The 15,602-nt window shown below is 35.6% G+C and overlaps 1 protein-coding gene across 1 annotated transcript; it reads left to right on the top strand.

Annotated features, from left to right (window-relative positions):
• Positions 1 to 2,178: 2,178 nt before the first annotated feature.
• LOC120087292 (Pentatricopeptide repeat (PPR) superfamily protein) lies at positions 2,179 to 5,339 on the top strand. The gene is made up of 2 exons (XM_039044240.2): positions 2,179 to 2,639; positions 3,500 to 5,339. The coding sequence occupies exons 1-2, from the start codon at positions 2,319 to 2,321 to the stop codon at positions 4,790 to 4,792; spliced, it is 1,614 nt and encodes a 537-aa protein (XP_038900168.2). The 5' UTR covers positions 2,179 to 2,318; the 3' UTR covers positions 4,793 to 5,339.
• Positions 5,340 to 15,602: the final 10,263 nt, after the last annotated feature.

Raw genomic sequence — 15,602 nt, 5'->3', positions numbered from 1 at the left:
GACACCAACAATCCTCTAAACATAGTCGTTGGAGACAGTGATCGGATGTGGTTGATGATGGTCACAGAAAAACGGTGATTCAGAGGTTGGCGGCATCGGTCAGTGGAAGTTGGCCAACAACGGTCACCAAAAAATGGTTTTTGACAGTTGTGCGACAACGGTTACTGGGAAATAGTCACTTGAAGTTGGCCGCTAGCAGTCGTTGGAAAATAGTCAACGGAGATGATAGTTGGAAGTTGGCCGCTAATTGCTCGACAGTGGCCGTTAGAAATTGGCCAAGGACGGTTGCAGAAAAGCAGTCACCGAATGTTAGCTGGCAGCGGTTATTGGGAAACAGTCTACAAAGACGTGGTCGGGAATTGGCAGGCGATGGTTGTTAGAAAAGGGTTGCTAGAGGTTGGCTAATGACTATAGTTGGAAAATGGTGGGTGGAAGTTAACTAAAAGGCGATCATAAAAAAAATTCATTGAAAATTGGCCGATGACAGTTGGACAAAAGCAATTGCCAAAAACAACGACCAGTGATTGTTGGCAGCAGTCGCCGGAAAATGGTCACTGGAAGTTGGCCGAAGACAATCGCCAAAAAACTATCATAAAAAGTTGGCTAATGATAGTTGCCGAAAAGCAATCGTCGAAAGTTGGTCGGTGGCGATGTCGAAAAACGGTGATCGAAGGTTGGCGGCAACGATCCTGGAAGTTAATTGACGACAGTCACTGGAAAACAGTTGTCGGAATTGACAAGCAACGGTAGCCGAAAAGCAATCACTGGAGGTTTGTTGACAGCATTTATTAGGAAAACGGTCGCCAGAAGTTGGTTGTCAGGAAACAGCCAACTGAGACGTGATCAGAAGTCGATCGACGACGATCGCTTGGAGGTTGGCCAGCGACTGTTGCTGGAATACGGTTACCGAAAGTTGGTTGACAGCGGTCAGGGGAAGGTGGTCGTCAAAAGTTGGCTGGTGATGATTGTCAGAAAGTGGTCGTCGAAGGTTGACTAGCAATGGTTTCCAGGAACGGTAGCCGAAAGTTGGTCGACGAAGATCTCCGGAGAATTTTAATAAATATCTAATTTTATTAATTTACTTATAATAACTTTTAACAATTTTGGGCTTTTTTTTTTAAAAAAAAAAAGTTTGTGACAATATGGGTGTTTCAAAATTTCAATAGTATGAGAAAAATGTTGGAGGTGGTTCCTAGTCAATCGCCAAAAGAAAAGTCACCAAGAATCAATTTAAAGTTATTTTTTATTTTTCAAAAAACAATTTTATTTTCTTACCAAACACGATTATTTTAGAAGAAACTGATTTTGACAATGGCAAAAGTGATTTTAACCATGTCAAAATCACTTCCAAACACACCTTTAATATACATTGAAAGTGAGTATTTAGTAAAAAAAAAAAAATAATAACAAAAATATAATGATTAGAATAAGACAAAATTTAAATGATAAAAATAAAATTGTAACATTTTGAAATATATTAAATAAATTGAAATCAAAATTAAACCTTAAAAAGTAACATTTTTAAACATATAGATCAAACTAGAACTAAATCCAAAATTCAAGAACCAATAAAATATTTTTTTTAGGGAAAAATACCTTTTTGGTCTCTAGATTTTGGGTATAATTTCTATTTAGTTCATAGTTTCAAAAAATTATTATTTTATCCTTGACATTTGAATTTTGCTCCAATTTGTTCCATATGTTTCAAGATTTACTCATCTTAACCTCGATTATTCACTAAATACTCATTTTTCATTTTTAGTATTAATTTATTTTAATAAATTAAAAATAATTAAAATAATTAAAATAAATTAAGTTTCACTCTTTTTTATTAGTTTTAAAATTAAAACTAAAATTTAACTTCATAATTACTTTTAATCCATTAATAAAAATTGACGTAAAATAGTGTATTTAGTGAAAAATTTAGGTTAAATATGCAAAATCTTGAAGCCTAGGAACCAGATTGAAATAAAACTCAAATCTCAAAAATAAAATTATAACATCTTGAAATTTATGGACTAAATTGAAATAAAATTTAAAACTCAATGACTAAATGTATAATATTTTAAAATATTGAAACCAAATAGAAATTAGATCCAAAATCTAGGGATAAAAAATATAATTTTCTCTTCTTTTTCAAAATTTTAAGATCAAATGAACCCAAACCTAATAAAATTTGATTTCTTTTTTCTTTTTTGCAAATCAATAAAAATTGATTTTACTCGACCCTGTTTTATGTATTTTCTTTAGTGCCGTCGTTTACAATCGTCGCCACATTAGTTCCTAAATCGTCGCCGTCATTTCATAACCTGACCACGATGTTCCGCTCGTTGCGGCCTTCTCTAGCGACGGCTGCCGCCCGCCGATTTTCCGGGGAAGCCTTCATGGCGGCGGCGGAGAACAAAACACTAGAAGGCGGCGCCAGCGTCGGCGCCAGAGTCAGCGCCAGCATCGTCTCCGGCACAGGCGGTGGTCGAGACACGCTTGGGCGAAGGCTCATGAGTCTCACTTTCCCCAAACGCAGCGCCGTGATTGCCATTCGAAAATGGCAAGAAGAGGGCCACACTGTTCGCAAGTACGAGCTCAATCGCATCGTTCGGGAACTTCGCAAGCTCAAGCGCTACAAGCATGCACTTGAGGTATTCAATTCCTTTTTTCCATCTTGTGTGAAAACTCATGTAATGTAAATGCGCGATGTATTATACTGATTTTGTGATCTGAAGCAACTCGTATTCTACTTGTGCTGCGAATTTGTTCTCTTCACTTGATTTTCACTTGAAGAGTAGTGTCAATTCAACTGATGTTCGTATAGTTCATCATTTCTAGCATCTGTTTAATTTAATCACAATCAAGTGGACTAGCTTCCAAAAGGTATTCTGATTATATTAAATTGCTACGATATCCAGAAGCTGATCATTTAGGGTAAATTTAATCATATGTTCTTGCTACAATAACACTTGTAGAGCTTGGAATTTGACTCAAGATAATGTACATATGAAACCAGTAACCATTTTGTTTTTTTGTTTTTGATCTTTACAAAATTAAGTTTATTTTCTCTCAATTTCTTACTATGGTTTTCATATTTCTTAAGTAAAAGAGTTGAATTTTTAATTAAATTCTAAAAACAAAAACATATTTTTAAAAACTACTTTTTTTAGTTTTTAAAAGGTGACTTGGTTTTTGTAAAAATTGGTAGAAAGTAGATAACAAAGTAAGCAATTTAGAGGTAGAAGAGGTGTCTACATGCTTAATTTTCAAGAACTAAAAATCTAAAAACCAAATGGTTACCAACCGGGCCCTTAGATAGATAGGTTAGGGTGAACCCAGAGGTGCTGAAATATAATTTCAATGAATATTTTGCTTTAGTTCATAAAAATAAAGTAAAATAGATGAATAAAAATCCTCTGACATGGCCTTGAGGCTTGGACCTTATAGCTTGTATGATCTGAAGACGGCCTTGAGCCATGCGTAATCTTTCTTGAGCTTTTCCACCATGCAGGTGTGTGAATGGATGACATTACAGAAAGATATGAAACTGCTACCTGGTGACTATGCAGTTCATCTGGATTTGATTGCAAAAATCCGTGGCCTGAATAGCGCAGAAAAGTTTTTCGAGGATCTCCCTGATAGAATGAGAGATCAATCGGTCTGCACAGCTCTTCTTCACACATACGTTCAAAATAATCTATGTGAAAAAGCTGAGGCTTTAATGGAGAAAATGTCTGAATCTGGTTTCTTAAAATGTCCTCTTTCTTTCAACCACATGCTATCTCTTTACATCTCAAACAAGCAGCTAGAGAAGGTTCCTGATGTGATTCAAGTATTAAAGAAGAACACCAAACCAGATGTGGTAACATATAATCTTTTGTTGAATGTTTGCACTTTGCAAAATGACGTTGAAGCTGCAGAAAACATTTTCCTTGAGATGAAGAAGACGAAAACTGAACCGGATTGGGTATCATTTAGCACATTAGCTAACTTATATTCCAAAAAACAACTTACCGAAAAAGCAGCATCTACTTTGAAGCAGATGGAGAAAATGGCATCTAAAAGAAACAGAATCTCATTTTCATCTCTTCTTAGCTTATATACCAATTTGGGGGATAAGAATGGAGTTTTCAGGATATGGAAAAAGATGAAGTCATCCTTTCGCAAGATGAGTGATAGTGAGTATACTTGCATGATATCCTCTCTTGTGAAACTTAATGAGCTTGAGGAAGCTGAGAAACTCTATCCCGAATGGGAGTCAGTATCCGGGACGGGTGATACTCGGGTTTCAAATATATTGCTTGCAGCCTATATCAACAAAAACCAAATGGAACAAGCTGAGAATTTCTACAATCGGATGTCGGTAAAAGGAATGGTTCCATCTTACACTACTTGGGAGCTCCTCACATGGGGTTATTTGAAAGAGAACCAGATGGAGAAAGTGCTGCATTTCCTCAAGAATGCAGTTGGCAGCGTGAAGAAATGGAATGGGGATGAGAGGTTGGTTAAAGAAGTTTGTAAGAAACTCGAGGAGCAGGGTAACATTGAAGGGGCAGAGCAGTTGTTAGTTATTCTTAGAAATGTTGGTCATGTGGATACTGAGATATACAATTCTCTCTTGCGGACCTATGCAAAAGCTGGGAAAATGCCTCTCATTGTTGCTGAAAGAATGGAAATGGACAATGTTCAGTTGAACGACGAGACTCGAGAACTTCTAAGGTTGACCAGCAAGATGTGTGTGAGTGAAGTTTCAACCACTTTATACTACAAAACTGATCAAACCAACTCAATTCAATCCGTTTGAAGTATACTCTTTTGGTTACTTCAGCTTTCTGAAGTATCAAATCCAAAAGTTGCATATCAGATTCAGTTGGAAAGTTTTTGCTGGTCCATTTCAGTTTAGATGGTTGGTTTTGTCTGTCAGAATTGGGTCATCTTTCAGGAAGAATCGATTTTGGCCTCTTTCTCTTCATAGTCCTTAAACCGGTATGTTGGTTTGACATTTGCCATAAATCCAACCCAGCCTGACCTGCACAGACCCGTGATTTTTACTAGTAACTTCTGGAATTTACTCGGCCAAGTTGTGGAATCCTGAGACACTTTTTCCCTGCTGCAAGTAGTAGTTCTATGTGCTGTTTTGGCTGTGTTTGCTAATGAATCATTCATAGTCAGTTATATTCAGAAGCTGCCATGGCAAAAGGTTTTGATGCGCACTGGTCAGTACAGCATGTTAAATCTTTTAAAGTTCCCTAAAATGTTATATTTAGATCTCAATTACTTGCTAGGATCGAATGTAGAATATAACAAATATTTGTTATTAATTAGCTATTTCATTGAAGTTGGCTGGAAAAGTGTGGGGTTTCATGTCTTTGAGAGTTTGATCATTACTTTTGGAGCACTTTTTTCTGTTCTTTTATGGTAAACCTCTGTTGAGATCATAAGTTAATGGATTGAACTTACTAATTGAGGGCAAATAGCCGATGGAAAAGGTGAAGGCATTATGAGAAAAAGCAAAGTTTCCATTCTCTGGCCTTTTCAACTACAAGCTTTTGGAGGCTTTAAGAAGTTAGTACATATAAGTAGCAATTTTATTGCTATATAATTATGTGTATAGCAATATTTTAAAATAATTGTAAATATAGCATAATCTATAAGTGATAGACTATATTGTTGATAAACTCTTATTAGTGATATGGTCTATCGTGATAAACCATGAAGCTGATCTAAATCTTGCTATATTTGCAATTTTTTTGCATTATGTTATATTTGCTAACATTTTAGGTTTGATTGTTGTATTTGTAGCTACCCAGATTTTAAATGCCTTAACTATTAAGATTTTGTTCGTTAACCATTTGAGTCTCGTTTGATAACCATTTGTCTTTTGAAATCTATGTTTATTTTTACACTAAATTTGTAGAATGATTTTCATCGTTCCTAAATAAACATGTGAGTTATTAATCAGATTTCAAAAATAAAAACAAAATTTGAAAACTATGTTTTCTTTTAGTTTTCAAAACTTGGGTTTATGTTTTACACTGCTAGATTACATTACAGAAAAGTTCACGAGTATAAGTAATTTTTATAAACTTAGTATCCAAAAACACAAACTAAAAATCAAAATGGCTATCAAACAAGTCTTGGTTTTCTCCCAATATTTTATAATATTTTTTTTATTTTCTTGAGTAAAATAGTTGAATACTAAACCAAATTTAAAAAATAAAAACAAGTATTTAAAAGCTTTGTTTAAAATTTAAAATTTAACTTGGTTTTTGAAAACTTTGGTATAAAGTACATAACTAAGCAAGAAATTTAATGGTAGAAAAGATGTTTATATGCTTAATTTTCAAATACTACAAACAAAATGGTTACTAAAGGGGTGTTAACTATTTTTCAAATTTTAAGGACTAGGGTGGTCTTATAATCACTTCAAAGGTAAAAAAAATGTATTTGACATTATTTAAAATTAACCTTCATGAATGGATTTGTATGCTGGGATTTACGTCTTTGTTGGAATTTTAATGAGCTTGAAACTTTAGAGTTGACTTCCCTATCACAATAGTTGTTCTCTATCGAATTTCGTGCTTCTCCTGATTCGTGGAGGTGGCCTATTAACCCATCTTCATCTTTTTCTGTGAAATTTCTTATTGATTACCTGATGGATATTACGGATCCTACTGCAAAGGATTTATATTTATGTTATTTGGATGAATCATTTTCCTAAGAAAACAACAAATTCCTTATGGGAGCTTAGTCTGGATATTGTCAATATTGTTGATCGTCTTCAATGTCGTATGCCCCTTATATATCTATTTCTCCATTTTGGTGCGTTATGTGTCAGAGCAATTATGAGATCCTTGCTCATCTATTTATGCGTTGTTCCTTTGCCTCTCACTTCTAACATATTATCTTGGATGCTTTTGATTGGTAATTAGTCTACTCTAACAATATTTTTGACATCTTAACGTCTCTTTTGGTGAATTATCTGTTTCATGGTTAAAGAAGACTGTTTGATTGGACATATTGCGTGCTTTTTTTGGACACTATGGGGCGAGTGTAATAATCGTCTCTTTAGAGATTTTTTTACTTGTGTTTGATAGTTTCATAGATTTGGTTTAGTCTACTGGGTTATATTGGTGCAAAACTGAGCACTCCTTCTAAGAGTTCTAATCATTCTTATCTAGTTTCCCGATTGGAAATCTTTATTGTAATCACCTATTGGTGTTTAGGGTCTCCCCTTATTTCATTTTATCAATGAAAATTTTATTCTCTAAAGAAAAATAAATAAAGAAATCAATATTCATTATTTTAAAGGATCGTTGTTGAGAAGTTTTGGACCAATCACAAATTGTCACGTCATTTATCAAATTAATGACGAAATTACAAAAATTTTGGACTAATTAAAAGTTGACATGTGTCCTAAATTGAAATTAAAGACATAAATTGACAAGTTCCCATCATGACCATTGGATTAAATAAAATAATTTGGTTCAATTTGATATTATATTTGGGCTAAAGTCCATTGAGATCAAAACTAGTCTTAATTTGACCCAAATGTCAAATATGACCCAAATCCAATTAGTTGGACCCAGGGACCAAGTCTATGGATAAACCAAGTCTAAGGTCACAAAGCCTACATGAGAACTCTATAAATAAAGGAGTTCTCTTCATTTGTGGAGGTCATAAATTTTACACTTTAGAGGGCCTAAAGAGAATTCTCCCAACAATCTGAAGGCTCCCTATGTCACACCCTTCCCCAATTACCCTTATAATCTTAGAAGAGATGTGAAGACAACAATTGTCATCCCTCTTATGACAACTACTATCCAACACACTTCTGGAAACTTGTAATTTTAGCACCTGTTAAACCTGATTAGCAGTTTATAATTCTCTAGACCTCAACACATAAATTCAGCAACAACTTTAAACATATAGTTTGCTACTAACCAGAAATATCAACATCAACATACACAACAAAATCAGGAACCAAACTTAAATACAACACAAACTCCACTCTGTTTTCCCACCTCTGACATGGATATAAGAACCAATAACAAAACATTATGAGCCACCTAGACTGCAATCTTCCGGAGGGTCTGAAAAATGACTGATGGGCAGAACTACTAGGCCTTAGGATGTCGACCGCTACCTGGGGAAGAAAACATTTAAAGGAGTGAGTGAGCTAGGAAGCCCAGTGAGCGACTATCTTAAGTAAAACATACTTTAAATCATAGTTAACATAAACATGCTTATCAAGAAATATTTATTAAATCATAGTCAGGGTTTTAAAAAAGGGAACTGAAATCATAAAAGTACATAATGTAAAACCCTGAAATAATTTATTAACGTCTTTCTAAAACTCCCTTACTCTACTGCCTGAACATGAGGGAGAGCCCTTTTGCTCAATCCCTACCAATCTTAGTTGAGAGAGAGCCCTTTTGCTCGATCTCATCAACGTCAATAATATAGTCATACATACATGCAGAGCTGGATTGGATCCTAACCATCTAACCATACCTTCGGTGTCAAGGATTCCTAACATCATTGTAATATGGGTACCTTACCATAGCTTCGGTACCAACATTAGAGTAGGGTTTGTATAGGGCACTAACATATAAACATTTAAGAACATATACAAAATATGCATATTTGAAATAACATACCTCATGGTTTCATATCAACGGATAGTGCCTTGTAAAACATAGAATATACTTGATTAATTTCATCATGCAATAAAACATGGCATATAAGCTTACTGGAAAACACATGCTAAACTCTTAAATAACTTCATCATTTAAGAACATGGATCATGCGATCAACATTCATTTTAAGGCATGCGTTGGAGAAAATCATGATATAATAACTTCATATGAAATGTCAATGTGTTGGAAATCATTCAGAAAACTTGCATTAGAAAATATTTATTAAAACTTGTTACTCACTGTCTTAAGCTACTTATCCAAGGGGTTGTATGCCTCTCCTATTTGTATTTGCCCTGAAAATGAAAGGTATCTTGGTAAGTATACTTAGCTCCCTTTTGAGCTTGACACATAGCTTATCTTTACTGCATACTAATAGCCATCGCATCATAACTAAGTTCGACGCATCAAAACCATCCTTAACACAATGACCATCCTTAGTGATCCTACCTTTTAACTTGGCTAATAATTGGGAATCCTTTCTCAAAGTGCTCGGTAAGCACTGAAACACTTCTCAATCTATGCGACGTACATCCACCATGCAATGTACTCATATTGCCTTCGTTGTGGATTGGCTATGTTGTATGCGTTAACACATAACATCACTTAGTCAGCTACTTGCTTGTTCTTCGTATGCAACTTCTTGCTTATTCATCCACTATACCATTCCAAATTCAAACTTTCAGATTTCATAACTTTAATTCCAACACTCGTTTAACTAAATTCCTTTTGAAGAAAATGCTTATAAACATCTTAACTTTTGCTTACCTTAGAATTTAAGCATCATTTCCTCCAGAATCGATCGAAAATCCCTCAAATTCTCCCTTAGTTGACTGAGAGTTCTTCAGCTTTCAAAGCCTCCAGATGAAAACAACACCCCCTCACTTAGGTGTTAGAAATTTTTTGGCAAAACAGTCTTTTTCTTAATTAAGCCTATTTATACTTGGGTTTGTATGAAGAGTTTGTTTAATTAATTTTCATCTTATCCCTTTATTGACATCTACAAGGCTGCCACTTGGCTTACTTACTCGTTAATTAAGCTGAATTTCTCAGCTTAAACTTGATCGCATGGCCTTGCGGCCATCTAAGACTTCTCCCTTCAACACATGATCATCTGCCGAATCCTTCGTCAACTTAGCCTTTAACAATGGTACAAAGTTGGTCGCATAAACCTTGCATACCACTTGCTATACTTAGCCACAATGCCCCCTTCTTGGCCTCTGGCCGCATCATTCAACCAAGTTGGTTGCATGATGCCTACTAGTTCCAACGCATGGAATCCTCTCATTTCTCTAGGTGTTAACTTGTTCCTACTTCACCTGAGAATAGCGCATCCCACACTTAATAATTTTCTTGCCCTTTTCTGGCTTACTATTGATATTCTCAACTCTTTACGCGTCGACTAGGTTACAACTTGAACGCATATAATCATAACACCTAGAAAATTTTCCTTCTCTTACATTTGAGATGCATCATTCACTATACTTAACTTATTCTTCCCATTGACATTAATATACATCTTAAACTCATAATTTTGAGGACTTAAACTTAATTAACTAGTAAAAGAAGTTTAGAGGTTTACACCATGACTCCTGAAACTAACCTTACTTGAAGGTTGAATTCCTTTGGAGATACAATCATTCTTCCAAGATTTCAACTTCAAGAACATCATGCACTTTTCTTCCTTAAATCAAACGTACACATTCAACTAAGAGAGAATCAAAGAATCAAATGCTAAAGATCGAACCACATCCGCATTAAATCTACATCAATATAATTTCAACTCCACAAAACACATTTCTCTAAAAACCTCGTGCAAACAAATTGGCACACCCGTTAGAATGGTACACACTAGTCCATCCATTACCTTGGAAAGTTGAACAACTTTTGATCATCATCCATTAAGCTTTTTAACAGATTCTTTGATCCACTGTTGCATGCTTGCAGAAAATCTATCTAATTCACCTTTCCAAGTAGGTTTCTAGGTAGGGGTGTTCCGTTTCCGTCAGCTTAAGTACCCCAACCTAGACAAAGCCCGCCTCAGACAAAAGGTGCCTTATAGATAGATTTAATACAATTTTAATCTTTTATGTCAATCAATTTAATCCTATTAAACCAATTTAAAAAGATTAAACTTAGGTTGCTAATCCCATTAGAACCTTGAACTTAGGTCTATCTCAATCCAATTTTAAAACCATTATAACGCTTATGACAGAAACAACCAAAACGATCCACAATGCGAAGCAAACACATACAAGGCATTCATGATGCTTACAAATTAGCCTAAGTGTCATGCTCTATGCATTGTTCATTCATTGCTACTTTTATATAACACTTATACAATCAAGCAATGAATCAAGCAAACATGCTTCCATTCACCCTTATGCTATAACACTTATAATATAAAGATGATGCATGAATATGCTTACTACATGCATAAATATAACTCTTTTATTTCATGATGCATGCACATGTTCTCTTATAATTTCACCATGCCATATTATAACACTTATAATACATGATGCATGAATAATTGCACAACCTAAGGTGGGTTTTAAATCTATATGTCATACACTATGGCATATAAATAACATACATCCCATGTATATTAAATAAAAGTTGATGATCCAAGATAATTAGCCTAAAAACTAAAGCTAGCTATTACAAATAGCAAAGAGTCTTCGGTTCAAACAAGCGAATCGGGTCTTGAACCATATGGGCGAAGAAATGCGTCTCCATTGATCGTGTACCAAACCCTTTGTGATCGTCTACATGAAAGAGTAAACACTTTACTCAATTGTTTACCAACGCTTCTTGAGCTAAACGATTGTTTAGCAACAATCGTGTACCTTGACTATGCGATGAAGCATGAAGTACGCGATCGTGTAGCGCGCAACATGCAATGCGAGCCTTATACGATCATCTAAACGACAACGATGCGGTGAAGCACAATCGTCTAAACGATCGCTGAGCAAGCGTGAGGTATCACATACTTGGTGATCGTGTAGTCAGTGACTATGCGATGAAGCATGCTAACTACACAATCGTTTAGTGCGCGCACCTTTTATTAAACGATGAGCATCAAATGCTCCCACTCGATTGTTTACCTCCAACGTCCACATGATCGGGCAACCAACGCTACACGATAGAGTAAACACTTTACCCCATCGTTTAGCATTAGCTAAACGATCGTGTAGTACCTAGCTAAACGATCGTTCAGTAGGTACTACACAATCGCGTAGAAAAATCTACACGATCGTTTAGCAAAATCCCAACGATCATTTACCTTAGGCTACATGATACGACTAACCTTTGGTCTTCTTCCTCGCTGAGAACAACATCTTCATGCTTCGAAACTTCATCACGAATGACACAACAAACTCAACCACTTTGAATTACAAACTCGATTGCTTGTTAATTATGCCAAAAACGCAGGAGCCCTTATAAATTAGCACTTTGTAATCGAAAAGAAAGCTTCAAACGGAGGCAATTTAACCCGTAAACATTCATCAACACCATCCACAAACACATTTAACACTTAAATGCAATGCAGAAAACCAATACGATTGTAAAAGAAGTTTAAAACAGAAGTGAAATTTGGAATATCAAAACAATCTGGCTCTGATACCAATTGAAGGAAATCAAACATGGATTTCCATGAGCAGTAGAAGAATCGTTTCAAATTCCATTCGATATTGAGCATACACAATTACAGTACAAGAAACGAAAACTAACAGGTCATGCAACTACTAGAAATTACAGCATGCTAACAAGATAATCAAGGGATAGAATATACATACCTTTGAAGACTCATTCTTCAAACTCTCTCGATCACTTCAATGCATCCAAGAACAACACCTCAGCCCTCGAACACAATGACCGGTGCAACAGGATCATCAACATGAACACAGTGAACACAACGATCACGAACCCAACGAACGACCTCTAAAACCTTGTATCAATCGAGTTGAGTGAGGACACCACCGCAATAGTTACCTTGGTATTCTCGGTGTGAGAATCCAGGAGTTGTGGACTCTATATGATCTCGGTTAGAGGAAGATACTGAAGGAACAACAATTGTGTAGACATTGAGCAAGCGGGAGATGACACAGTCTATCATATAGACGATGTGCTCAATCGTGTAGAAGATGACAACCTATTGTATAGACAATGCCACGTGATCGTTTAGCTACGACCAACTGAGTGAACTATCGTATAGTGACACTCCACGATTGTTTAGTCTCTTTACTAGCTATTGCTTAGTGAAACACTTTCACTTGATAGCATTTCCGTGAGTTTCTTTCCGAAAGTAACAACCCTTCTAATTTTAGGAAAACCTTTTTCCTTTTATCTCACGATTACCATAAAACCACCAATAATCTCCCATGAATTGGATATTAGAGAAAAAGAGATAATTATCAAATAATTAATAATATTATAAATAAATATGATAACCAACTTACCATATTATATTTATAACCTATAATTTTAATATTTCATCTCATGAAACATATAACCATAGTTCTTTTTCTATTTTATGGTACTTAATGTAAATCATATTTATATTAATTCTCCACTTGATGTATCTCATACATCACACCAATTATATCATATATAATTGAATTTTCTCTTGTCAATTTGAACATTTCAAATAAACCCCAAGAATTGATTCTCAACTGGAATCCATTGAGCTACCAAGGGGATCTTATGGACCTGTAGTTTGAAGCTCCAATGGTACGTGAATAATTGACTAAACTCTTTAATCACGGGATCCACCATTCATTAACTGCCAGGCACTCCACTAAATACCGACAGTTGCACTCTCCCCACTACAGATATATGTTGTGTTCATATCAACCAATTAACAGTGCGATAACTCTTCACAGATTACCTGTAAATATAGCTGGACCAATTTACCATTTTGCCCCTATAGTTACATTTAACTCCTTAAGTACCACTAATCCCTCTAATGAACATAAGTCATAGCCCTACTATGACTGAGTCCTCTTTTCCAAAGAGAGGCTGTGGCCATTATGTTCAAGACCCAGAATCAGACCTTAAGGGAGCAATCTATCTACTTACCCCTACTTCGGGGAAGGAGTGAATTTCATCTTGTGTAACTGAGTTCCCAGTTCCCAAATCAGATAAATCCCCAAAAAGTAGGCTTGTTGAGTTGGCAATCGGGCCACTCTCATCCATACTAATCAAAGGACAGCCCTCAAAGGCAAGAGTTCCCAAAACACTTAGGATTAAGGTCATGTCACCTATGGTTGTTTAAGTGAGATGTAAGTCTCAAGTATCAACGGGTTTATATAAAGAGACTAGTTATCTCGTGGTTCGGTTTTATACAAACTCTTTGTATAGGACATCTTCGCTCGCATGTCTTCACATGAATGGTTAGGATCAACCATCTGTAGTAGTGTTGGGTCTTATGTCCTAAAAACTCGAAGTTTGTAAAATGATAAACATTTTCCATAATCAATATACTCGTTATTGATTTCATAAATTGTACGAAAGTCTAAATCCAATAAACTAAGACCCATGACTATTGTATGAGTACTTGAACTTTATGTGGAGACATAAGAGTGGATTAGGTTCGACTAAATAGTCAAAATGATCTATGGTACATAAATGAGGTTGGGTACCTTATTCTGGTAACATCATTGGATGCGGTCTACTCTGTAGTTGTTACAAAGAGTTGTAATGTGCTACATACGATGTGATCATAATTCGTACATGTTATGACATAAGGAGTGGGAGCGTCCTATGCAATGAGTTTGCATAAGATCAGAACCAAGAAATAAGTCACTCTTACTTTATAACGATGTTTTCTGTTTAAGACTGACTATTTCACCTAGATGACCTAGGTAACTCGATCTTAATCCTGAGCTAACTATAAACTCCTATTTATTTGGGATTGTCCTTAGATTTGCATAGTTGAGGGTTGACTCAACAGCGCCAGCTTAATAAGACTCCCATTTTAGGGGTAAGACCAGATAGATAGCTGGGGACATAGGGTGCAAGACGGAGTTCACGCCTACCCGATTTATGGATAGGAGAAAGGTTGCTCTCTCAAGTACTAAATCCAGGTCTTAAACAAGGGGCCCCATCCTCTCACTAGGCTGAGAGAGTTTGTTTTGGTGATTGGATCACAAACCAGTTGTTCATTAGAGAATCAGTAGGGACTTGAGGAATAAGACGTAGTCTCAAGGCCTTGACAGCAAGTACCTTATCGGATTAGCCCCCACAACCTACTTTATCTTGTGCGCCAGCATATAATGTCTTAACGTTTTGGCTGCATATAAATATATAAGCACTAAACGATTTTTCTCTGCTTTAATGTATAACGCTTCAGCTTCTTTGAGAATTCTACTAGCAAGCATAGTATATTGGCTTTTAGAGGTGTTCTAGAAATGTCTGCGATCGAGTAAATAGCTCGACGAACGAATGGATCAGATCGAATTGGAAAATGGAAAGATTTGTACAAGTTATACCTTTCGTCACCACTTTGTGAAATAGATATTTGACCTAGCCGTTATTACGAAAAACCTGTGAAGGGTCGACTTGCTGATTATGGTTAAATCATGTGGACATAATGTATCTACAGTGAGGGGAGTGCAACTATGGGCTTTAGTGGAATAACCCATTAGTTAACGAATAGAGATTAATTTGGTCTAATGAGTTTAGCCAATTAATCTCGGATCGTTGGAGCCCATGATCTGTAGGTCCGTGAGGTCCCCCTACTAGCTCATAACGGACTAGCTCTAGAATAGCGTGATAAGTTAATTTGAAACGTTCAAATTAGAATTAAGGGAATTAGTAATTATATGAGATATAATTATATGTTTAATTTTAGAATTAAACGGGATAGAAGAATTTATATATTTAAATATGATTTAAATATATAAAGATGGATAT

This window comes from Benincasa hispida, chromosome 9 (assembly GCF_027475165.1).
Source record: "Benincasa hispida cultivar pf3 chromosome 9, pf3_genome.v1.1, whole genome shotgun sequence".
NCBI classification, from domain to species: Eukaryota; Viridiplantae; Streptophyta; class Magnoliopsida; order Cucurbitales; family Cucurbitaceae; genus Benincasa; species Benincasa hispida.
The sequence above is the reverse complement of the archived record's forward strand: the minus strand, read 5'-3'. Positions and strand labels throughout refer to the sequence as shown.